Source organism: Peromyscus leucopus, chromosome 19 (genome assembly GCF_004664715.2).
Source record: "Peromyscus leucopus breed LL Stock chromosome 19, UCI_PerLeu_2.1, whole genome shotgun sequence".
NCBI classification, from domain to species: domain Eukaryota; kingdom Metazoa; phylum Chordata; class Mammalia; order Rodentia; family Cricetidae; genus Peromyscus; species Peromyscus leucopus.
In genome coordinates, this window is record NC_051079.1 from 54,913,490 (window position 1) to 54,939,708 (window position 26,219).

General features: G+C 45.4%; 1 protein-coding gene and 1 pseudogene across 1 annotated transcript in view; both read right to left on the reverse strand.

Annotated features, from left to right (window-relative positions):
- Afg3l2 (AFG3 like matrix AAA peptidase subunit 2) overlaps positions 1–25,730 on the reverse strand; it is a 47,456-nt gene extending 21,726 nt beyond the window's left edge. The window contains exons 1-10 of the mRNA XM_028856189.1: positions 25,440–25,730; positions 22,207–22,303; positions 21,789–21,866; positions 19,460–19,563; positions 19,202–19,354; positions 12,592–12,666; positions 10,007–10,131; positions 7,165–7,438; positions 3,302–3,439; positions 806–959 (exon numbers count right to left, since the gene is read on the reverse strand). Of these exons, the coding sequence (XP_028712022.1) occupies positions 806–959; positions 3,302–3,439; positions 7,165–7,438; positions 10,007–10,131; positions 12,592–12,666; positions 19,202–19,354; positions 19,460–19,563; positions 21,789–21,866; positions 22,207–22,303; positions 25,440–25,553 (1,312 nt within the window). The 5' untranslated portion in view covers positions 25,554–25,730. The remainder of the gene's footprint in view (positions 1–805; positions 960–3,301; positions 3,440–7,164; positions 7,439–10,006; positions 10,132–12,591; positions 12,667–19,201; positions 19,355–19,459; positions 19,564–21,788; positions 21,867–22,206; positions 22,304–25,439) is intronic.
- Positions 5,580–5,669, reverse strand: LOC114682363 (annotated as a pseudogene).
- Positions 25,731–26,219: the final 489 nt, after the last annotated feature.

Below are 26,219 nucleotides of genomic sequence, written 5' to 3' on the forward strand. Positions count from 1 at the left end.
GCAGGAAGGATGCAGCAGCCCCAGAAATTGTCTCCTTAACCGACAACAAAGCTGGCCAGCAGAGAATGACTGCTCCTCTAGGTTAAGGAGTACTGGTGGCCCTCAAGGACGGGGTAGAAGTGATGCCCAGTCAGTCAAACTGCACTTCAGTCTGAATCTGCCTCTTTCACAGGACCACCACTGCTGGGTGGGATCCCCTCCAGCTTCACTGGATGGCAGCAGCGAGCTGCAACTCCCAGTCAGCCTACCACCCTTAAGAACCCACTCTACAGTGCGTTGTACGGCCCAGTAGGAGGTTCTGTGGGTCAGGGTACTCACTGTACTCTAGACTTAGGATATTTTCAACTTAAATGCAAGTCCACAAAGAACGAACCTGTATTCAATGTTTGCCAAATCCACACTTCATTGCACTTGGATTTTCGTCATACTTCAGAACCATAATCAGCTCTTTTGTTCATCATTCACCCATTTTCTTAGTCAATATAATCTTACCACCAATGTTAAGGCAGGACGCTAGTTAAGGTACTGGCATAAAACAGCATTAGATGCAAGGATGTATGTGTATCAGGTGCGTGCCCGTGGAGACCAGGAGAGGGTGCTGGATCCCCGAAACTGGAGTTACAGGTGGTTGTGAGCCACCATGTGGATGCTGGGACTGGAACTCAGATCCTCTGGCCGAGCAGCTGGTGCTCTGCCATTAGAGAATGCTTTTTACTTTTTAAGGGCAGTGTCCCAATACAAATCCTCATTCAGAGATCAGGACAACTGGAAGTTCACTCTCAGGGAAGGGCGACTGCTCGCTCACCGTCCATCTCCACAAGCAGCTGATTGAGCGTGTTCTCCTGCTCACTCTGCCCTCCGAAGTTGCCTCGACCTCTCTTCCTTCCCACAGCATCGATCTCATCAATGAAGAGAATGCAAGGGGCATTCTTCCGAGCAAGGGAAAATAAGTCTCGGACCTTGACAGAAAGAGCGTGGGTTACTTGGTAGGTCAGTGTTACTAGTTTCACAGCAACACAGGGCACGGTGGCACACACCTGTACTTGACAAACCCAGGAGGCTGGCGTAGGAGGACTGCACAATGGAGGGCAGCCGGGCTACAAGGTAAAATCCTGCTCCTTCTCAAAAGACCAGTAAGCCCCAATCTTTCTTTCTGTGATTTACATTCTATATCCAGATATTTTCAGTTGTAAGTAGTGGGGCTGCTGCTGAGAGGACTCTGCTTATCGGTGCCTGCCACTGAGCCCGCAGACCTGAGTTTGCGCTCTTGGACCCACCTAGTGGAAAGCTGTCCTGTACATGCTGTGGCACACACATGCCCACACACATACACACACACATACCACACCACACACCACACACATAAATAAATAAAAACATAATTTAGCCTGGCAGTGGTGGCACACGCCTTTAATCCCAGCACTGGGGAGGCAGAGGCAGGTGGATCTCTGTGAGTTCGAGGCCAGCCTGGTCTACAGAGTGAGTTCCAGGATAGCCAGGACTGTTTCACTGAGAAACTCTTCTCGAAAAACCAAAATAATAATAATAATAATAATAATAATAATAATAATAATAATTTTAAAAAATTTAAGGAGCAAAGAAGTGGGAAATGATAGTAACGGTGACTATCATAAGGTACGTAATTATCATTTCTGGTAACCCACACTTGTGTCCTGGCTAGGTTTTTATAACACAACAAATCAGTACTGTGTACCTTGTCCTGCAGACACACTGTAGCTGATCTCTACACTTACCCTGAGCTGGGCAGTCAGCTTCTGCGAGGCTCACACTTTACGCTCAAGGCTACTAACAAGCAAGGACTCTTAAGCCTCACACAGGGCTTGGTTTCCACACCCACCAGCTGACCAACACAGAGCTCACAATGAGGTTCTTGTGCACAACTCACAACAGGGGCCACGGCTGGCACCCCTGCACCTGGCTGTCCCTCTTCAGGCCACAACTTGGGAAGACAGAAGGGAAAACAACGCCAGCCTCAAGCCATTCCAAGTGCACAGCCCGGCTTCCTGTTACCCCTTCTTGCCTGGATTCTGGATTCTCACTCCTACCCTGCCCTCTAAAGGAACTCGTCCCCCTGAGAACTCCAGTCCCAGCTCTAGAGCAGTGATCCAGACTCCTGCCCGCAAGCCCAATGCTTCAGCTCCTGGCCTTAACTGGACTTGGTACCCCTGTAAAGCTCTCAAGTAAAGGGGTTTGCATATTGCTCTTCAGGCCAGCGGGGGTCCACTGTATTCCCTACTACTACTATTTTAAAGAGATACTTCTTTTTTAATTTTTGCATATTTTATCAGTGTCTAAAATGTTAAATAAAAAAAAAATGCTGTCGAAGTGCAACTGGTGTCACAGTATTTCAGTGTTGGTGGAAATGGCAGAGGCTCTTGGGAAAATCCTGCGGTAACCTGAAATCCCGTGCTGAGTGAGAAAGCCGGGCACACGAGACCACACACTGGGAGCAGCAGTGCATGCTGTGGTCCCGCTACTCAGAAAGTGCACACAGGAAGGTCACCTGAGCTCTGGAATTCAACGCCAACCTAAGCAACATGGCAAGAATCCATCTCAAAAAGACAAAACCACAAACAAAACAAGGGGCAACTCCAGGTCTAGTAGATCCGACCCCTCTTCTATCCCTGTGGGCACTGCGGAAAAACATACACACATAAAATAAAAATAACTTTGTTTTCAAGACAAGGTTTCTCTGTGTAAAAGCTTGGCTGTCCTGGAACCTGCTCTGTAGACCAGGCTGGTCTTGAACTCAGAGATCTCCTGCCTCTGCCTCCTCCCAGCTTATTTTTTAAAAATACAAAACAAGACACATTGTCCAATTCCACTGGTTTGAAATGTCTGAAACAGGAAATCTATAGATGTTGGATTCTGCTTAGGGCTGGGAGATGGACCTGGGCTGCTTCTTCAAGTGACTGAAATGCATTACCAGTTGCACAGATCTAAAAAGCATTTAACTGTACAGTCATGTCAATTGTGTACAGCATATCAATTACTAAATATGCCTCAATAAAGTTGCTACCAAAAGAAATGACCCACCAAGTAAAGCCACTTACTGAAATATATAAATTATCTGAAGAATGGCCTACAGTACTGGCTGGGAGAGGGAGATGGATGGGAATCACACAGGCCCTGCTAGTATAGCCCTGGAAGACGGAATGAGCAAGTGACCAGTGAGAGTCACTCTGGGGGCTCCAGGGACAGGGTCATCCTCACCAGTCCACACCCAGGGGCAATGGACTGGAGGAAAGAAGTTCCATCATCAGAACAGAACAAGACTTACTCTGGCTGGACCAACACCCACAAACATCTCCAGAAATTCAGATCCGCTGACGGTGATGAAGGGAACATTGGCTTCTCCAGCTGTGGCCTTAGCTAGCAGCGTCTTACCAGTCCCTGGAGGGCCGGTGAGGATGGCACCCTTCAGACACAGAGATTACATCTAATCAGAATTCTGGAAACAGAAACTCTGCACATCCATAATAATTCCAAAGGATACCTCTGTCTCTAAATCTTAGTGACAAATGGAATATTCACATTATAACAGAATGTTCTTACAGTAGCAAAGATAAGAAGGTTGTTAGAGAGACAATTCTGTTTCAAGATAACCTGGTAACAATGTGATGTGCAATCTATAAAGACCGTTAGTGCTAAGCTGTGGGGCATCTCAGTGGCAGCCTTGGCTAGCATACACAACTCACTGGGTTTCATCCTCAACATTACAAGGCTTTGGGGTTTGTTTTTTTATTTTGTTTTGTTTTATAATTTATTTAATTTTATTTTATGTGCATTGGTGTGAAGGTGTCAGATCCCCAAAACTGGAGTTACAGACAGTTGTAAGCTGCCACGTGGGTGCTGGGAATTGAACCGGGTCCTCTGGAAGAGCAGTCAGTGCTCTTAACCACTGAGCCATCTCTCCAGCCCCTATGGGGTCTGTTTTAATGGCTGGATATTGTAGTGAGAGTTGTTTTAGTGGTTTTTAAGCTTTCACCCTAATAGTATAAAGAGAAACGTCAGCTAGGCTGATAAACTGCTACTTAAATAATAAAGAAATATAAACACCACACTCCCAGTTTACAAAATTATTTTGCTCTTTTTAAGTGAAACTGGGTTTTGAATCCATATAATTAATCAAACATAAACACTGGCTTTTACTTTCATAGATTCATATCTACCTAAAAGCCTATCCGTACTGTGGTAGTTTGAAGGAGAAATGCCCCCACAGTCTTAGTATTTGAATACTTGGTTTTCCAGCTGATGGCACTGTTTGGGGAGGCTGAGGAGGTGTGGCCTTGCAGAAAGAAGTGGAGCACTGAAGGTGCTCTTCCAGAATTTGAAGACCTTGTCTTCACTTTCTGCTTTGTGCCTGCGGTCCAAGATGTGAGCCCTCAGCTTCCTGCTCCTGCCACCAAGCCTTTGTTCCACCCTCATGGACTCGAGCCCTCTGGAACTGTAAGCCCAAATAAACTCTTTGTTTGGTTGGTTGTTTTTTTTGTTTTTTTTTTAAGTTTTTTCAAGACAGGGTTTCTCTGGGTAGTTTTGGTGCCTATTCTGGACCTCACTCTGTAGCCCAGGCTGGCCTCGAACTCACAGAGATCCTCCTGGCTCTGCCTCCCTAGTACTGGGATTAAAGGTGTGCGCCACCACAGCTTGGCCCAAATAAACTCTTCTATAACTGTCTTGGTCATGGGGTCTTATCACAGAACAGAAAAGTACCTGACATATGTATAAATGCACTCCCATGTTTATTTTCCACTAAGTGACCAACTATAAGCTGTTCTGTCTTGTAAATATACATATGGCTGGAGAGATGGCTCAGTAGTTAAAGCACTTGTTGCTCTTACAAAGGACCTGGGTTTGATACTCAGCACCCACATTAATGGCTTGCAACCATCTGTGACCCCAGTTTCAGGGGATCCAACAGGCACACATGGTGCACATACATGCATGCGAGCAAAATATTCACACAAAATAAATAATAAATTAGGAAAAAAAAAAGCTAGGCGGAGGTATTGCATGCCTTTAATCCCAGCACTCAGAAGGCAGAGGCAGGTAAATCTCTGAGGCCAGCCTGGGCTACATAGTAAAGACAGCCAGACCTTCACAGGGAAACTGTCTCAAAAAGCCCAATCAATAAACAAACAAATAAATAAATAAACATAAGACTCTTATTTCCAAATACTGTGTGTGGAGAGATGAATAATATGATCAAAAGACTCACTTTTCAAGACTGTAATACAACACTCAAATACTTTTTTTTAAAGATTTATTTATTGGAGCCAGGCGGCGGTGGCGAATACCTTTAATCCTAGCACTCAGGTCTACAGAGCGAGTTCCAGCACAGGCTCCAAAGCTACAGAGAAACCCCGTCTGGGGGGGAGATTTATTTATTGGGCTGGAGAGATGGCTCAGTGGTTGAGAGCACTGGCTGCTCTTCCAGAGGACTTGAGTTCAATTCCCAGCACTCACATGGCAGCTCACAGCTGTCTGTAACTCTAGTTCCAAGGGATCTGAACCCTCACACAGACATACACACAGGCAAAACAACAACACACATAAAATAAAAATAAATAAATAAATAAATAACTTATTTATTAAACTGATAAGAACAGATACTACACTTGATCTTAGCCAAAAGGCCGAGAAGCGATGACTTATTATATATACAGTGTTCTGCCTGCACAAATTCCTGCAGGCCAGAAGAGGGCACCAGATCCCACTATAGATGGTTGTGAACTACCATGTGGTTGCTGGGAATTGAACTCAGGACCTCTGGAAGAGCAGCTAGTGCTCTTAACCACTAAGCCATCTCTCCAGCCCTCAAACACTTTTTAAAATCTGTTTATTTTCCTCTGCCTAAGTATGATATGAATGGTATTAAGTAATGGCAAATTATTTTGCCATGAACATGATTTTTTAGTCCATATAGATGAGACATGAAAATCACAGAAATGACTCCTTTTACAAAGCTTTATCAGACCAAGTGTGGTGGCACATGCCTTTAATGCCACCATGGGAGAGAGAAGCAGATGATCTTGGAGTTTGAGACCACCCTGGTCTACACACCAAGTCCCAGGCCAACAGGAGCTACATGGTAAGACCCTACCTACCAAACAAACAAAGGCATTTCTTTTACAAGTATTTATCTGTATTTATGTATGCATGTTTGTGTGTGTGCACATTTATGCAAGTGCCTACAGAGGCCAGAAGAGGCCACTGGATTCCCTGGAGCTAGAGTTAGCAGCGGTTGTGAGCTACCTGATGTAGGTGCTAGGAACCAAACTCCAGTCTTCTCAAAGAACAGAACGTGTTTGATCTTAACTGCTGAGCCATCTCTCCAGCCCCCAAGCATTTCTTTAAAGTAAACTTTATTAATGAATTGTTTTATCTACTTAACAGCTAATCCAAGCTGGGCCTTTGTGGCACAAATCTGTAATCCCAACTCCCTGGAAGGCTGATGCAGGAGGATAGCAGATTCAAGGCCTGCCTGGGCTACAGGAAGAGCTCACGGCCAGTCGAGGTAACTGAATGAGACTGTCTCAAACGTCTATGTAAAAAGAGGGCTGCTTTGAGTGTCTACTGCTCAGGGATTTTAGAGTACCTGACCAGCACGCACAAGACCCTGTGCTAGCAGCACGTTCGACCCCAGGGCCCCAGCCATAGCAATCCACTTAACAGACAGCAAGTGGCCAGTTTATGCCTAGCCAAGGGCTGCAGAGCTGACAGGGCACAGGCCCAGCACTAGCACAGCAGCTATGGGGCGCGTGCTGGAAGTGAACATTAGTGACGTCTCTTCTTCAACCACGCTGCCAAGAGCCTCAGTGTCAGGGGCGAGCAGACGACCCACCACTCTGTGGAAGAAAAGACGGGGCCACTGCAGTATGGAGATGCTACTGGGGCTACAGCTGCTAAGGATTAGGGGTGTCTAAGCCAGGCTAGAGGGAGACCATGCCAAGAAGGCTTCCAGGAGGAGGAAAACAAACACTTTCAGGAACACACAAAACTCATACAGCGAGACACAGAAAACAGGCTACAGAACTGACTCAGACAGGAAACAAAGATAGAGAGAAGGGTGACTAGAAAAATAAATAACAAGGTGACAGCTTCAGAGACACACAAGTTAATCCTCTCCACGTATCTTTTTACCTTTGGGATTTTTGCTCCTAAGTCTTGATACTGCTTTGGGTTTTTCAAGAAATTCACGAATTCCATTATTTCTAGCTTGGCCTCTTCGCAGCCAGCCACATCTTTGAACTTCACATCTATCTCATCCTTTAAGACCTTGGCCGTGGTTTCCCCAACACTGAAGAGTCCACCCATTCCCCGGCCGGTCCGACCGATGCCAGCGGGCCCTCTTCTTATGGTGTAGAGCAGAAAAGCGATGATGAGCACCGTGGGCAGCATGCTCAGCAGGAAGGAACTAGAGGACGACACACAACGGCACAACATAAGACCGGTGCTAAGTCTCCTAACGCGTCAGGTATGGGGCAACCACTGAAAATCTTCAAAAGTCTACTATCCTTACATTTCAAAATATTCTAGCAGTCTGTCTGAGGCACCGGAGAATCTTGGCACATCTGTATCATTAAAGTAAAGCCATGGACTAACAAAGAGAAACTGTCTCAACATGCATGCTCATGATATTTCATATGCACAGTACTGCTAGCTACAAGCTAGTTTCTTTTCTTTCCAATTACTCACTGAAATGTTCAGCACAATCCTGGCATTAGTCTCCGACTCCAGCTCTCTTGCTGGGAGGCCTCAACCTCAACAGCACGTCAATTTGGATAGGAATGCATACAATGTCCAACGTCCCTGCCCTGACGCTCCACAGGCCTCTCCTGTTTAACAGACTTAAGGCTCTCTTCCAGCAGAACCTCTGAAACATGGAGCCTGCATAGATGCCTCAAAGCCTGGGGATGGAGTCCATCTTTTGTCTTAATACCCTTTATTCAATGTAACTTCTGAGTACAAATTTGCTACTTTTTTACATATTTTTAAACACTGCTTAAAAAAAAATAGTGGGCTGGAGAGATAGCTCAGTGGTTAAGAACACTGACTGCTCTTCCAAAGGACCTGGGTTCAATTCCCAACATCCACATGGCAACTCACAACTGTCTCTGATTCCAGTTCCAGGGAACCCGACACCCATGGCAAAACATTAATGCACACAATATAAAAAAATAAAATAAAATAAAAATTAAAAAAAACCAGGGAAAAATAACCTCCACTGGAAAACAAGTTTATGGACGTGCAATAAAACTTTCTACAGCTTATGAGCATCCCTAATCTAAAAATATGAAATCTGAACTGCCGAAAAACCCATAATTTTCGGTGCCAACATATGTTTAAAACTTTAGAATTTTGGACAAATCTGAATTTCAAATTTTGGACTAGGGATAATCAATCAGTAAAGTCTATTCAGACATTCCAAAATTTGAAAATATTTCTGGCCCCAGGCATAACACATAAGGGCTAGCCAACCTGTGTAATCCAGTCTACAACACCAACAGCAGCTTATCAAATTAGGCAACCACCTTAGGGTCTGACACAAACGCACCCCATCAGCTATGTGGCACCACACTGCAGCGGGGGTGAGTGGCAGACCCAGCTGCAGAAATCTCTAGCTATGAGTAACACCAACAGTGAAATGAACACACTAGCTCCTAGGCTGGTTTCTTCCTCATATATACAGAAAAATGATCCAGTGTTAACATCACTGCCAAGCTGGCTGTCTCCTAGCAGGACACACCCTCCACATTTAATGAAGATGGTCTAAGCACTGGGATTACAGGTGTGCACACCATGATAGACCACACTGATGCTGGTGAATGAGTGACCTACTAAAAACCTATATATCCTCAACATACAGGAGCATCTGCCCAAATTTCAACTGCAGTTATTCGGGTGAACCCTAGGAGAAATCGTTCTAAGAAAAAGGATTTTTCTTCCTCTTTTTTTTTTTTTTGAAGTGTGTACAAATGTTTTTTGCATAGATGTCTGTGCACCATGTGCAGACCTTGCACTCACAGAGGCCAGAAGTTGGCACTGGATCCCCCGGGACTAGAATTACAGATACTTGTAAGCCACATGTGGGTGCTAGGAATTGAACCCAGGTCCTTCAGAAGAACAGCCAGTGCTCTTACCCACTGAGTCATCTCTCCAGCCTGGAAGAATTTCTTAAATCCTGGAAACTACCACCTATAAAGGTAAATGACAGCTAAAGGTGGGGTGCTACTTCCTCACATACGGCTCTTCACACAAAAGCCCACAACACACACTGGACCCTAACACTCAAAGTCCTCTTCATCAAGAGAGGAATCATCATGTGAAAAGAAGGTAGTCATGTGCAAAAATTAAATTACTAATGATTTATTTTTCAATATGGCCAAACAGAGCAAGGCCTGCTTAAGACTTTAATTTATGGGCACTGGAGAGATGCTCAGCAGTTAAGAGCACTAGCTGTTCTTCCGAGATCCCAAGTTCAACTCCCACCAGCCATTTTTAATGGGACCCGATGCCTTCTTCTGGTGTGCAGGTGTACATACAGGACAAAGCACTCATCTACTTAAAATATGTAAACAACAACAACAACAAAAAACTTAAAAAGGGGGCTGGAGAGATGGCTCAGAGGTTAAGAGCACCAGCTGCTCTTCCAGAGGTCCTGAGTTCAATTCCCAGCACCCACATGGTGGTTCACAACCATCTGTAATGAGATCTGACACCCTCTTCTGTGTACATAATAAATAAATAAATCTAAAAAAAAAACAAAAAAACTTAAAAAGACTTTAAATTTGTATAGCACTGGTACTCAAACCTGTTTTTCTATTATTGATTTCTTTCTCCAGTTTTTTGAGACAAGGTCTTTCTATGAACCCAAGGCTGGTCTCCAACTCAGGTCAATCTTGTTTCGGTCTCCCAAGTGCGGGGATTACAGGTGTGTGTGCACCGTATCCGGCACAAATCGTGAACTTAAAGTATCTCTTACCCATCACTTTCAGTAATGTAGACCACAGGTACCCGGTTCTCCCCTTCTATGCCCAATTCTTGCTGCAAAGTCTCCAGATTCCGCTCAAAGGTGTCTACGCTGCCAATATTAAACCAGACGTATTGCTATAAAAACAGAAAAACAAATATCCTAAGAATGAAGAACAAACAAAACTCTTTTGAGTGTTCTAAAGCATTTAACTCAGCTAAGAATTTTTCAGAGCCAGGTGGCGGTGGAGGCGCACGCCTTTAGTCCCAGCACTGGGGAGACAGAGGCAGGCAGATCTCTGTGAGTTTGAGGCCAGCTTGGTCTACAAAGGAGTTCCAGGACCATCAGAGCTACACAGAGAAACCCTGTCTCAAAAAAAAAAAAAGAAAGAAAGAAAGAAAAAAAAAAGAATCTTTTAGAAACACTGAAGACTTATAAATAAAAATAAATAAATAAATAAATACCTAGTTTTAAAGACTTGATTTTTTGTTTTGGTTTGTTTTTTAACTTGGTGAGAACATGTGGCAATTCTTGGCAAGTAAATATTTCCTTATCAATATTCCTCAGTGTCTTAAAACTTATAAACTCAAAGAACAGCATTGGGATTAGAGAGATAGCTCCGTGGTTAAAAGCACTGAATGCTCTTCCAGAGGACCTTGGTTCAGTTCCCAGTACCCACATATCAGCTAACAATTCTAACTCCAGTTCAAGAAGATCCAACACCCTCTTCTGGGGCCTCCACAAACCCCGCATGCACATGGTACACAGACACACATGCAGGCAAAACACCCATACACATACACCCATAAAATACAATAAAATAAAATCTCAAAATATTTTTTTTTTTAAAGAAAAGCATTTACAAACCTACTTGAAAAGAAAATCCTTTCTGTAGATGAACAAGTACTCTTTTCTTCTTGTCCATTTCTCAGGGCCTATTTCCAAAGTAAAACCCAGTGTGACACAACAGTGGCAGGTCACGTCGGCTGTGCACACACCACGTAAGGCCCTGCCAACCCCTTGATGTGGGCATTGACTCATTTAACCTGTGGATCCTAGGAAGTGGGACCAGGGTGACGGTGATAATCACAAGCTGGCCAGTAGAAAGTACCAGAAATGCTATATTGGGCATTACCCTTCTAATACTTAGGGCTAGTGGAGTGGGGGGGGGGGGTCTGGGGACAAATACTTTGAGGAACCTAGGGGAGACAGCTATTCTACAACAGCACAAAAATAATGACCCCCTCAGGATCCACAGGAAAACGGTTCCAAATCCCAGGGAAATCTGAGCTGCGTAAGGCCTTCTATGAAATGGGAAGTATCTGAAAACACTGCATCCTCTATACTTGAACTCTAGATGACCTCAAGTGCTCAATACAATGGCAAATGCTATGGGAAGAGTTGTTATGCTTTACTGGCTAAGGAGCAGGGATGGGGGAAAGCCTATACACACTCAGTGCAGCCAAGAATGACCCTGAACTCCTGAGTCAGCACTAGGATTACAGGTGTACACACCAGACAGACTACAACCTTAATACAGGGCTGGGGATATAGCTCAGTGGTAAAGTACTTGGTAAGCATCTACAGGGCTCTAGGTTCAATCCCCAATATCACAACTCCAACAAAGCATACAAACTTGAGATATAAACATTTACTGTGGCATAATGGAGAAATAAAAATAATACAATGCTATAAATTTTAGACACAAATGTTTGTGTATGCCAATTCTAGAAAACAAGAGCTCTTCATTATCAAGGTTGTCCTTTAGAGACAGTACCAGAGGAGAGTACTGACAGATGGAAACTGACAGTTAAGGAAGGATAATCACCAACAAGTGGGTGCCTAGTGAGGCTAGAAAATGGGTAGGGAGCAGCCTGTTAGCAAAGTCAGACCCTGGAGAGGACAGAAGGACTGGGAGTAGGGGTGGGGTCAGAGCAGGGGAGGGGTGGCATCATCTGGGAGCCTCCCCTCCCCTTCACGATCTCCTCGGTACACCCGACACCTCTGCTGTCTCTAGATGGAGTCCAAACTTGGTGGACCAGGAATACCAATTGTTTTAAACTCAGCAAAGCCAGGTGTAATGTTTATGCCAGCACACTTGTAGGGGCATGAGGATGGCCATGAGTTCAAGGGCAGCCTGAGTAACAGAGTAAGACCGTTTCAAAAATAAACAAATAAAAACTAGGGAAACAGACAGAAATCACAAAAAAGTTGAAGACAAATGAACAGAAAGAATTCTAAACTGATTTCAAAGACACTACCTCAAAATACATGGAATTTAAATTTTAACATTCCCCAACCAAACAAATGTCTTCAAGAATCATAGATTATTTTGGAATGCTGAAAACTGAGCTCTTTTTCACTGTGTCCTAGGTATGACACTAAAATGATTACTAAACCAGCCCAACACTGAAGCCTCTCCATGCATCAGCACATGCACACACCAGCCTTAAGTGGCACACCTGTGGCACACCAGATCCCACGGTCCCCAATGTACATATCTATGTAATGTAAAGATGTTTTCTTGTCAGTTCTAAACCTGAAAAAGGTTAATTTACTACTACCATAAAATTTACTACTAACATAAAATTATTTACCCCATCAACCGGAGTTTTTCCTGGTATAAAGGTCACACGAACGAAACGCTTATTGACAACTTCTAGTCTGTCCACCTAGAATGTAAAAAAAAGGAAAATATTTAAAGATAAGTTTACAGAAAATACTTGAGATGTTATTTTATTCTCATTATCAAAGGCTGGGCATGGTGATGCACGCTTTTAATCTCAACACTTAAGGGGCAGAGCCAGACCAATCTATACAGCAAGTTTCAGGTCAGCCAGGATTACTGCAGGTTTGAGACCTTATATCAAAATAAGGTGGAGGGTGAGAGGAGACAGAGAGATGGCTCAATGGTGAAGAACACTTGCTGCTTTTACAAAGGATCTGGATTCCATTCCCAGAATCCACACAGAGGATGACAACCATCTGGAACTCCAGTCCCAGGGCATGTGGCACCTCTTCTGACTTCTGTAGGCACCAGGTACACACACAGTGCTCATATAAATGCAGACACTCATAAATACACATAAAAATAAATAGTATTTTTCAAAAAGGCATATAACTTTTTTGTTGTTGTTGTTTTTCAAGACAAGGTATCTCTGTGTAGCTCTGCCTGTCCTGGAATTTGCTTTGTAGACCAGGCTGGCCTCGAACTCACAGAGATCTGCCTGGCTCTGCCTCCTGAGTGCTGGGATTGAAGATGTGCCCCACCACAGCAGATGCTTTCAAACTTTCTCAATGACTGTTTTCCTTCCCCTGTCTTTTTCCTTCCACGTTTGCAAGGCTCACCTGCACTGGCATTTTAACTCTGTGAAGCCCTGCATTTGGTGAGCACACTCCCAGTTATCTCCATGCTCATTAACTGTTTCAATTCGCACACAGTCCTACCCAATGCTGCAACGGACCCTCCTGCAGATAACTTCTGGAACATCTCTTAAAAACTTCTTCTGGGGGGCTGGAGAGATGACTCAGAGGTTAAGAGCACTGACTGCTCTTCCAGAGGTCCTGAGTTCAATTCCCAGCAACCACATGGTGGCTCACAACCATCTGTAATGAGATCTGGTGCCCTCTTCTGGTGTGCAGGGATACATGCAGGTGGAACACTGTATACATAATAATAAATAAATCTTAAAACTTCTGGGCCGGGCGGTGGTGGCACACACCTTTAATCCCAGCACTTGGGAGGCAGAGCCAGACGGATCTCTGTGAGTTCGAGGCCAGCCTGGGCTACAGAGTGAGATCCAGGACAGGCACCAAAACTACACAAAGAAACCCTGTCTCAAAAAACCCAAAAACAAACAAACAAAAAAAAAAAAAAAAAAAAAAAAAAAAAAAAATAAAAAAAAAAAAAAAAAAAAAAAAAAAAAAAACCCAAAAAAACTGCTTTCGGGACACACAGTCTATAAACAGATACACTAAGCATGAATCGTAGAGCATACAGTCCTTCAACTGTACTAGATATTGTCACACTGACTCCGCAGTGGCTCTCCAATTTATACCCTTCTCAGCCAAAGATTCTGAATGCTTTCATCTCTAACACTCGGTATTACAAGACTCTACTTCTTCCCATTCCTTGTATATCAAATAGTACATAGCTGTTTTCTTTAATCTCCTAATTATATCCGATTTAAAATTTCTTCCTATTATTACTATTACTTTTGTATGTGAGACACAAAGAGAGGGGAGGTATGGGGAGGGGGCATTCATATACCACAGCAAGCATATGAGGTCAGAGGTCAACTCTGTGGAAGCAATCCTCTCCTTCCACCTTATGTGGGCTCCTTGGATAAAACTCAGGTCATCCGGTTGCACAGTAAGTGTTTGTTTGTTTTCTCGACACAGGGTTTCTCTGTGTAGCTCTGGCTGTCCTGGAACTCAACTCTGTAGACCAGGCTGGCCTTGAACTCACAGAGACCCACCTGCCTCTGCCTCCCGAGTGCTGGGATTAAAGGTGTGCACCTGCTCACAGCAAGTGTCTTAACCACTGAACCATCTTGCCAGCCCTATATCTGATTCTTAATGACATTCTTTCTTCCCTGATTCTAATAATACTCTTGAAATACCATATCTGAATGACAGTGACGGTAGGGATCCTTCAGGACATGTTAATTTCTCACAATCTGCTTTTCAGTAAGTCTGCAAAGTGACAATGACAAGCTGCAGGGTGTCCCAGAGTAACTGCAGAGAAACTGGAACCACGGGGGAACTGCTCACCTGGAGAAGAATGCCTGAAAGCTCTGCCTGGGAATTTAAGGTCAGCGTGTCTCCTCTCAGAAAGAAGGTAACCAGAGGACTATACAGTAACAAATGAGCATGACTACTACGCCCCAAACTGGAATACAATCAACCTAACAAGCCACATACTAGAGGAGCCCAGATCAACACTGAAGGCACTGAGACTCTATTCAAAGAAATTAGGGCAAGATTTAGAGAAAGACATAGATTCGAACACAAGAAGCATCTAGAACTCTGAATACACACTTACAGCGAAGAAACTCTGTAACTTACTGTGGTCAACAAGTCAAAACTACAAAACCAAGAAACGACACTAAAGCTGTAAGGGGAAATGTCAATTAATCTACAAAGGCAAAACCTGAGAATGAGGTCAGATCTCTCAACAACCCCCAAGCCAGGAAAACATGGAACGGCCTATTTCAGGCAAAGCTTATATCCTGCAGTTACTCTGTGAACTTGACAGGGAAATAAGGACGTCTCAAGACAAGCACAAATGAAGGCAGTTCACGACCAAGAAACTGGCACTGCCAAAGACACTTACAGGAATACTACCCACGGAAGAGGAGAGAAACAACCCCACTAGTACAGGAAGATTAAATCTCAGCACAGGAAGGGTCATGGGAGAAACCAGGAGAGTGTCCTCCATGTCCTCCACGGTGAACCAGCAAAGCCAACACTAGTGCAGAAATGGGCAAACAATCCAGCCAACCAGAAAACAACAAAACCACCAGAATGTAGTAAGCACCTCTCTAGAGTAACACACAAGTGGCCGGGTATGATGGTGCAGGTCTTTAGTCCCAGCACTCTCGGGAGGCATAGGTAAGCTCTGTAAATTCAAGGTCAGCCAGGTCTACAGGACAGCCAAGGCTACAAAGAGAAACCCTGTCTCAAAAACAAACCTAAGGAGGGGACATGCTGGGAGCCGAAGAGCTGGCTCAGCAGTTAGGAGTACTTCCTGCTCTTGCACAGAACCCAGGTTGGATTCCCAGCACGCAGATGAGGTGGCTCACAACACTATACTTCAGTTCCAGGGAATCCAATGCCCACGTGAGAAGTGCTGAGAGGAGCCACAGGTGCTAAGGGAGTCTGAGGCCAGTGTCCACTCCGGTGTGCCGATAGGCACATAATCATTTGTCCCTGCCTTCCTCTGGACCTGACAAAAACTGTATCCAACTTACTGTTGTCTCTAAAAAACATGCCTTTATTGGTAAAGACACCCAAAGATTGAGAATAAAAGGATAGAAGACAATCTATCATGCTAACAGAAACTGAAGAAAAACAGAAGTACATGGGAAAGTAGACTTCGAATCGAATTCATTAGAGATAAAGAAGGTCACTACAGCTGGGCGGTGGTGGCGCACGCCTTTAATCCCAGCACTTGGGAGGCAGAGCCAGGTGGATCTCTGTGAGTTCAAGGCCAGCCTGGTCTACAGAGTGAGATCCAGGAAAGGCACCAAAGCTACACAGAGAAACCCTGTCTCAAAAAACAAAAACAAAAACAAAACAAAAAAAAAGAAGGTCACTACATGTGAACGAAGTGAACACTTCATCAACAAGAGTCAGTAACTGTAAATATCTATGTATATGCACTGAGCATTTGGGTTCCAGTTCTACAAAACCAACACTAATGAACATTAAAATATCATAAAGGTTCTAACACTAAGAGTGGGTGATTTCCATACACTGCTCTCATCTCTTGATAAACCATCCAAAGTAAAGATAAACAAAGCAACCTGAGAATTAAACTACACCATAGGGCAAATGGATTGAACATATAGCTACAAATTATTCTATGCAATAGAACAGAATGTGCATTCTTCTTAGCAGCCCGAATCTTCTGTAAAACAGACCACATTCTAGACCATGTGTCAAGTTTTAGCAAGTAGAAAAGAATCTAAATAATTCCCTGTATCTTATCAGGCCACAGTACAATAAAACTACAACTCAACAGCAGGAAAAACTAATAACAACACAAATACAGGGAGACTGAGCATTACATTCTGAATGGCCAGTGGTCAGCAAAGAAATCAGGGAGAAAATAATTTATTAATAGGTGACATGATCTTGCTAAGAACATAGCTCAGTGGTAGACTGTAAGAGAACTTGCTTCGTGTAGCAATGCATTATTAGAAAAGTATCTCTTACATTCTAAGAGAGTAATACTTTTGCTAGATCCCCCAAGTTAACAAGGTACCCTGAGGTCACGTAATACTGCTATCCTATTGTGTATCCAGCTTGTTTGTTTAACTGCACTAACAGAACAATGTAACAACCAACCTTAATTGTCTTGGCTTTCCCATATAATCAGCTTTTATAATCTAAACTAATGCATAACTATAACCTTAAGATATGTACTCTTCCATGCCCCTGACCAAGAGTAATGCATGCATGTATGTGGGTTATGGTAATAAATGTTGGAAACTGTAAGTAGATTTTAAACAACCTTCTATAACAAATATCCACCAATAATGTTGGAAGCATCATATAGACATTGCTTGATAGCATGTTTGTTATCTGGGTCAGCTGGGTCATTTGTAATGACTTCATCCCCTGACAAACTGAAGACTTCTGTAAAGTACACCTCGTTCTTCCCCATGTGATGCTCACTGTGCTCTCTAGCAGAAGAGCACAACCCTTTGTTGGAGACACACACAGACACAGGGACAGACAGATTCACAAGAGCGCCTTGAGGCAGGCCACATTCAGATTCATGTAACAGGCAGGTAGGTAACAGGAGACAAAAAAGACATAGGGAGAAAGAAGTCTAGAATTCAAATCTGGGTTTGCTCTTTGTTTCAAGAAGAAGTGCTTTTCATTTATTTTCCTTATTGCAACACCAACTCATTACCGGGGACTCTTGTTTATCACTAATGTGTTCAAATGGGCACATTTCACATGCATAGCATCCTAAATGATGACACAACCTAGAAAACCCTGGAAATACCACTCCCAAAGTGCTGGAACAAACAGATGAACTCAGAAACAGCAGAGTACAAAGTCACCACACAACAGCCAGCACCACTACTGGGCAGGTGATACATGTCAGGTCCCAAGGAAACGCCACTCACCCAAATTCTGGCGCCCGCCCACTCCCCTCTACCAAAGGAGCCATTTCCTCATCACTGGCAGAAAGGACAAATGGCTATCTTAGCACCCAAAGCACATGCTGGCCTCCGGGTCCCTCAGGATCACTGGTACCTGTACTTTGTTCGACAGTTATTCGGTGTGACTTACTCACCCACCCCTCCCAGCCATTCACCATAAACTCCTGCAGCTCCCAGCTTCTCATTCCCACACAACCCTGCTGTGCAGGCCACGCGCGCTCTCTTCCTCACGGCTCCTCTCCTTTGCTGCACCTTGTCTTCCTCTCTTGCTCTGCACATCTCTCTCCTCACAGCCAATTCCAGTCTGCTGGCTATGTTCAATCTACTACGTTCTCTCTCCACTCCCAACTTGTCCAGATACCTTGGTCTGTAGTCTCCCTCATATCTACAATAAAAACCTTCTCCTCAAGCTGGAGAGATGGTTCAGCGGTTAAGAACATTGATTGCTCTTCCAGAGGTCCCGAGTTCAATTCCCAGCAACCACATGGTGGCTCACAACCATCTATGAGATCTGGTGCCTTCTTCTGGCCTGCAGGCATACATACAGGCAGAATACTGTATACATAATAAATAAATAAATCTTTAAAGAAAAAAAAGAAAGAAAAAGAAAACTATGTGATGCTTTAAAAGAAAAACCTTCTCCTGAACCATACCCTGGAGTGGTCATGTTGTCATTTATACAGTGCACACCCATCATTTCAGCACTTGGGAGGCAGAGGCAAAGAATGGAGAATTACTCTAAGTTTGAGACCAGCCTGGCCTACGTAGCAAGTTCCAAGTTAGCCAAGTGTACATAAGGAGACCTTGACTGCCCCACCCCCTAAAAGGGGAGTGGTGAGACGGCTCAGTAAGCAGAGCTACTTTCTGCTCAGCCACAACCTGAGTTTGATCCCTGGGACCTACAGAGTAGAAGGAAAGAACTAATCCTCACAAGTTGTCCTCTGACCTATGCGCACACACACACACGCACACACACGCACTAAATAAGTCTAAAATAAAAATTAATAAGTGGTGGCACACATCTTTGATTCCCGCACTTGGGAGGCAGAAGCAGGCAGATCTCTATTAAGTTCGAGGTCAGCCTGGTCTATAGAGTGAGCTCCAGGACAGCCAGGGCTACACAGAGAAACCCTGTCTCTAAAAACCAAAAATAAATAAATAAATGTAAATTTATTAAAACTTTCAAAAACATTATCAATATGCAAAGTGACTTTATTATGGACAAGTGTGGCTAGCTAGGTGAGCATTGACCACTTTGTAACTGCATTTCACCTTGAGAACTATGACAGCTCACACCCACGGTACTTACCACTCCTTTAGAAAGATAGTTATTGACAAAGTCTTTCCACGTGATCTCTCTCCCAGAACTCTTGAACAGGAAGTAAATCATGACTCCTCCCCAAAAGAAAGCAGTCCAGAGAAAGTACAACCTGAAATCCTTGTCATCCCATGGAAAGTCACCCTAGACAGAGAGGGACAGTTTCTGTAAGGAAATATGGTCTGTGCTATGTGGGCTTTCCTTGGGGCCACCAACCCAACCTCAAAAGTCAACAGTTTGAAATCAAACCTTCTGGAACCTGGACCACCAGTGAGAATCTTCTTTCTTGCCACGGCGCTTCCCTCCTCCACCACCTGCACCTCCAGAAGACCGGGGGGCCGCTGACTGTGTGTCTGTCATAAACAGAGAGCAGCATGTCCAACATGCACCACTGCATGCTGTCAGCTCCACACGGGACTAAGGACCTAAGGAGACGACTGACTGGCCGATGCATCAGTTACTGCATAAAACACTAGAGGACAGACATTAACACACAGAGGCAGCAGCTAAGAGGCTCCAAAGTATCTGCCTACGATGACCTCAGGAAATATACAGAGTAACCCAAAACCCATTAGATTGCTACTATTACATCCATTTTAGGAGGAAACCCGGAACTTGTTGGGTAATTTGTTGCCATGAGACATGTGTGAACAAAGAGGGTATGTTCAAAGTTAAAAAGTGTGTGCAGGGCTGGGGATGTAACTCAGATGGCAGTGTTGGCTTAGTGTGCACAAAACCGAAGATTCAGCCCCCAGCACCACATAAACCAGGTGTGGTGGCCTCAGAACTCGAGGTGACCAGTTTGTTACTTAAGCCCTCCTCCCCAAAGACCTGCCCCTCTGTAAAGGCAGTCCAAATGAATCAGTGCAGTCATGGACACTTCCCTCTCTTCTGTCACTTCGATATCTTACCAGTGACCTACAAATACCATTCTAATGTCACCAGCTACCATGACACAACCTCTCTCACGGAGCAGGAGGCTTCATGACACATTCACTAAGCTGTTACCTGCACAGAGGCAGATGTGACAGATGGCTCAGGCCTCCTGACAAGGCACAGCACTAAGAACCAGAGCCGGCACAAAGCAAGTCGGGTGACAAGATTCCTAACTACTCTGAGACAAGGGAGTACCCAAAGGGCTGTATTTATAGTGTAGATCCCTTATCACCAGTGTGCTGCCAACTGCTGGACGATGCCTTTGGGAAATCCTACAGCGCTGTCCATGTCACCAACACGGCAGCCCAGAGCCTTGAGTCTGGGTGTGTTTAAAAACAAGGGCTGGCCTGGAGATGCCACTCAACAGTCGATCCGCTTAGCACAGATGAGGACCTGGGGTCAACGCCCAGAACCATCAATAACCGAAGGTCAAAGGTCTGACTTACATCTTCCCTTACACTTCCCTAAAAGGGACGCCAGCTGGATGCCAGTAGATGTCCAACACTGTCCAACACTGACACTGTGCTAAACGGCACAGTACTTATGAAATAGGAGCAGAAGCCTTCATGCCACATGATCCGCCCACCTGCCCTGCCTTCAAAACCCTCTCTAGAGTGGGACGGCGTGACCTTTAATCTCAGCACTCAGGAAGCAGAGGTAGGCAGATCTCTGTAAGTTCGAGGCCAGCCTGGTCTCTACAGAACGAGTTCCAGGATAGCCAGGCCCACATAAAGAGAAACCCTGGGCTGGAGAGATGGTTCAGAGGTTAAGAGCACCGACTGCTCTTCCAGAGGTCCTGAGTTCAATTCCCAGCAACCACATGGTGGCTCACAACCATCTGTAATGAGATCTGGCGCCCTCCTCTGTATATATGATAAATAAATAAATCTTTAAAAAAAAAAAAAAAGAAAGGAAAGCTGAATTCCTAGGGAAAAAAAAAAAAAAAAGAGAGAAACCCTGTCTCTAAAAAAAGAAAAGAAAAGAAAAAGAAAAAGAAACCCTCTCTAAATCAGTAGACAGGACTCTCTTAAGGTTCAGGATTTAAATTTTTAAACTGAAAATCTTAGAACACTGCACCATGGAACTAGACATGGCTCAATGGTTAGAGCACTTCCTACTCTTCCAGACAACCCAGGTTGGTTCCCTGCACCCATGTGACCCCCATCAGGCAGCTCACAACTATAATCCCAACACTGGAGGATCTGCCATCTTCTGAACTCCACAGGCACCTGCACTCACATGTGTATACACACACACACACACACACACACACATACACACACACACACACAATTTAAAATAAATCTTTAAAAAATAAAACAGCCTGAACTATCCCACAATAAATGTCAAGTAAACTGCCCGTGTCAGGTTTCTAAGACTTTTCTCAATAGCTTAAATCATGTGTCAGGGATACCTACCAAACAGTTTCAATTTCATCAGTCAGTATCTCTCCAAGATGACTTTGAACTACTTCAATGTGCAAAATGGCAAAGAGATAGAAAAAGGGAATCAAGAATAAAGCAGAGTCCATTAAACTTTGAGTGTGTGTGTAACCACAGTGACACAGCCAACTTCTGGTGACGCTTTCTCTGGCAGAAGCATCCTAGGACAGTAACAAAACCAGTCTTTTTTTTAAAACTACCTTTTTTTTCTCCGACAGCTTCCTTAGGTTCACTAGCCTTTTTTCCATTTTTTCCATTAGGAAAGTATTTTTCAAATCCTGTTAGAAAAGATAAAAAAAAAATCTTCACACTAAAATTCATCAGGTTTTGTGCATACTGTTTATAAAGCTGCTGAAACAGCATTAGAAATCATTAACATCCCTTGTGTAGAAATACATCCAAGTCTAAATAATACAGCTCACCACCTGTAAGACGTTCACTTGTAGGTGACGTATTCCCTGCTACCATCCGACAGAAGCTGAAGTCAGGGTGTAGACACGGAAGACAACAGCTGGTCATCCTGAACCCAACCTAGTGCCCACACAGGAAGCCCCTCCCAGGGCATGCATGTCCCTTTAACAAGGACACAGAGCACCAGAGTCAGACCAAAGCACCTACCTTTGGGAGGTCGGGAACAGAATCTTTGATAAGCAGCAATCACATCCCTCAGAAGAGAGTTTCTGGTTGTTGTCTGCACTGTAGCGTATTGATAAAGCTGCAACATGACATCAAAATAAGAGTATGAGGGCTAGTCTACAAAACAGAGGGAAAGGACGTTATTCCCACTCCTAACATCCAAGCGAGTTACGAACTTCCCCTTGGGAAGAACCGAGGCTTGATGGCACAAAGCTACTCTAGTCTAGCAACAGAACAAGGAGATAAACACTAACTACCCCAAAACCATGGGTGCTTCCAAGTGAGACACAATCCAGGACTGCAGTCCAATTATAAATGCCTAAGAACCCATTCACTCAGGCAATGTTTATCTGATTCAAAGCACCAAAAGACAAACTCTGACCCCAAATCTACTGTTACGTGCTGATTCGCTTTCATGTACTTACCTGAAGTTACAAGCCAGAGCTGCTTCTAAACAATGCTAACTTTATCTCTCTTCTGTGATGAGGAAGTCAGGCTAAATGTCAACCCTCACACTAGGCAACTGCTAAAGATACTTGATGGGCTGTCATCCTGAGAATCACGGCCATAGGAAAGTCTACTGCAGACACAGCTCTGCTTCAAAACATGTCACTAAAAAGCTGTATGGGGGCTGGTGTGTGGCTCAGCAGGAAAGCACATGCTTAGCATGTGTAGGCCCTGGGTCTGACCTAGCTCCATAAATCTATTAGGAACAGTTACTTGCAGGGGTTGGGGGTGCTGAAAATGAGGTTCATCTGTATTAGTTATTGTACTAGTTCATCTGTATTAGTTAGTTATTGCATTAGTTATTGCACTAGTTACTGCAGCCCAGCCTCTGTTATGGTCTGATGAGAAAATAATGCAGCATCCTCTCAAGTACGACACCTCACACCCACTTTGGTGTGCGGGCTCCACCAGGAAGGCAGGTGTTGGAGAAAAGAAAGAGACATAAGCCCTTGCACACTGCTGGTGTGATGTAGGGGGCCAGTGAGACACTTTAGTGGGTGAAGACACTGGCCACCGAGAGTGATGACCTAAGTTCAATCTCCAGAACTCACAAGGTAGAAAGAGAGAACAAACTCCCACAAGTTGTCCCCTAACTTCCACGTGAGTGCCATGGTGTACACATGTGCACACAAGCAGAAGCAAGGGGAACACCTACATGATAACTTGGTATGGAACTAGGCACACAGTCACACTCCACAAATATTTATTTGTCACTTCAAAACGCCCAAGGGGGCTCAGGGAGGAGAGCACTGGCTAGAGAGCTCACTCAGTGGTTAAACACATTTGTGACTCTTGTATAGGACCCGGGTTCCATTCCCAGCAATCACATGGTGGCTCACAACAGTCTGTAACTCCACTTTAGGGGATCCAATGCTCTTTGATGACCTTCCTGTGCATCAGGTGTGCACGAGGTACACAGACATACAGGCAGGCAAAACACTCATACATCACACACATAAAACAAAATCAATAAATCTAAAAAGAATGTTTACATGTCTTCTGGAGACTGAGGATATAGCAAATGGTGTAGTGCTTGTCTAGAAGGCACAAAGCCCTGGGTTTGATGCCCCAGCACCACATGGGCCACCATACTTGCAATTCCAACACTCAGGAAACAGAGGCAGGAAGATAACATATTCAAGGTCATTCTGGGCTATATACATCCTATATAACAAAGCAATGTTCAGGCGTCATTTATATACCCTCAGTACCAGGGGCATATGTCACACACACCCACACTATTCGCTGTAGCTATCCCAAACAAGGACTTCCTTATGTGTCAGCATTCACTGGTGACTCAGAGGGACAATAGTCCCACCAAGGCCTCCGGTATGAGACTCAAACTCACATGGCAGATCCCTGAGTCCAATGTTCACTGATTATAAAAGGAAGGGATCAGATGAGCAAGGAAGGTGGGACAACCGACGAATACGGCACAGATGGCATACGACAGGGAAGTGCACAGTAGACAAGATACGGACTCAAACACAGCATGACAAGGGAGCTTCGAAGTGAATGTCACAAACACGGGTACCCTCAGCAACGCCTATCCATGGCTTCCATTCTCACATCCCACCAACCACGGGTGAACAACATTCGGAAAACAAATTTACATGAGTCAGTGTGGTGGTCCATAGTCGTAAGCCCTGAACTTGAGAGATGGGAGACAGGAGGAGGATCAGAAGAAGTTCAAGGCCAACCTCAGCAATGAAGAATGCTGGAGGCCAATTCGGGATCTGTTGTTTTCTGGGGGCGCGTGTTTGATTGATTGGTTTGTGTTGGGTTTGGGTCATTATTCCTTGAATGCTAGGGTATGAAACCTATTTACAAACCATATTTATTAGTTATTAATCTAGAGATGAATGTATAAGGGAAGAGCCGGCCTGAATAGGAGGACCAGGTGGGAGATTCAAGAGGCTAGCCTGAGCAACACTAAGTAAGACCTAGTCTCAAATATCCCCAAACAAAACATAAACAAACCAAAGCACTTAGAAGTACGTGCAAATCTTCTGATTCTGGGAAGGGTCCTGGCATCAATGTCCGGTGGATACCGAAAGGCTGCTGTACCTCCAGCTTGTAAGTGAAGGGGCTGAACTAACGTCCTCAAGGGCAATGGCCAGTAAGTGGTCAAGCCAGGTTCCAGTGACCAATCGCACTCCTCAACCGCCATGGTATGTCCCTCTGGGTAAAACCTGTGCTGGGCTGGCAAGACAGCAAGAAGGCTGTGTCATGGTCCTGCCAACACAGCATCACTTCAATAAGATGTACCAGAGCGTGTGTGACCCTACACCGGCAGCGAAGCCTCATGACAGACGCTGTTATGCAATAAAACACATAGCCCCTACTCTGAACAGCATATTTTGACCCCGGTGGTATTTGCCGGTGTGTATTCAGGATGCCAGCAACGGCCCTATTCAACAGATGGGAAAGGGAGGTGGCACAGCCCGCTCTCTCTCCTCCAGCTCCGCGGTGCAGCCCCACTCGGCCAGTCGGTTTCCAGTGCCTCGAAAGGCAGCGAGACCACGGCAGCAGGCAGCAAAGTCGAGGCGTGACCTTCCCGGGCTCCTGGAGCCACTCGCGGCGGCGCGGCCCACACGGCCCGCGGGGACTAGGAGGCTCAGACCGTCACGCGTCCCGGTCCGGTGACCTTGACACCTGCTCCCGGGCCGGAAGCCGGCCGAACCGAGCAGCGGCGACGCGGGACTCACCGTGCGGAGGAAGGGCCGCCGCCCCGGACCCAGGCAGCCGCTGGGCACCAGCAGCGGAGGGAGGCCCCGACGGCAGCCGCCCCTGCCCCACAGCAGCAGGCAGCGGTGGGCCATGGCGGGCTCGGCCCGCTCCCGGGCGCGCGCAGGCACGGAGCCAAGGCGGGCGTGCGGGGACCTGCAGCTTCCGCAGCTTATCGGTTCTCCGGGAGCTGCGCGCCACCGGCGCAGGAGACCCGCGGCGGTACGCGAACCCACGCTCCACACGCGTACGTCAGGCCCCGCCCCAGCGTGAGGACGTCGACGTGCCCTCTAGGCGGCCGACCACGCCCTCGGGTTGGGAGGGGCTGGAGCGCTCAAAGCTCCGGAGCCCGGCTGGAGGCGGGGTCGAGAGAGGAGCGGGGGTGTGGCCGTAGGCGGGACCAAGGAAGGAGTGGGGGCGGAGTTAGAGGACGGCTGAGGGGCAGGGCTGGAGGTGGAGCCAGAGGCGGGGCTTAGAGGCGTGGCCAAAGGGGTGGGGCGGGGTCGAAGGGACTGTGGGGGCGGGGCTAGAGGCGGGGCGGCCGAAGGAGAAGGGCGGAAAACGCTGCTGGAGGCGGAGCCTAAGAGGAGCCGCTGCAGGTGAGGCGAGGAATGAAAGTGGGCGGGGCCAAATAAGGAGAGCAAGTTTGGAGCGCGGACCTTAAGGAGTTGTTGAAAGGAGGCTTCGCAAAGGCTATATGGAAAAGGACATTTTTTTTCATTCAAGACTGGAGAGCATTGGTGTGTTGTTTGACGTTTTAG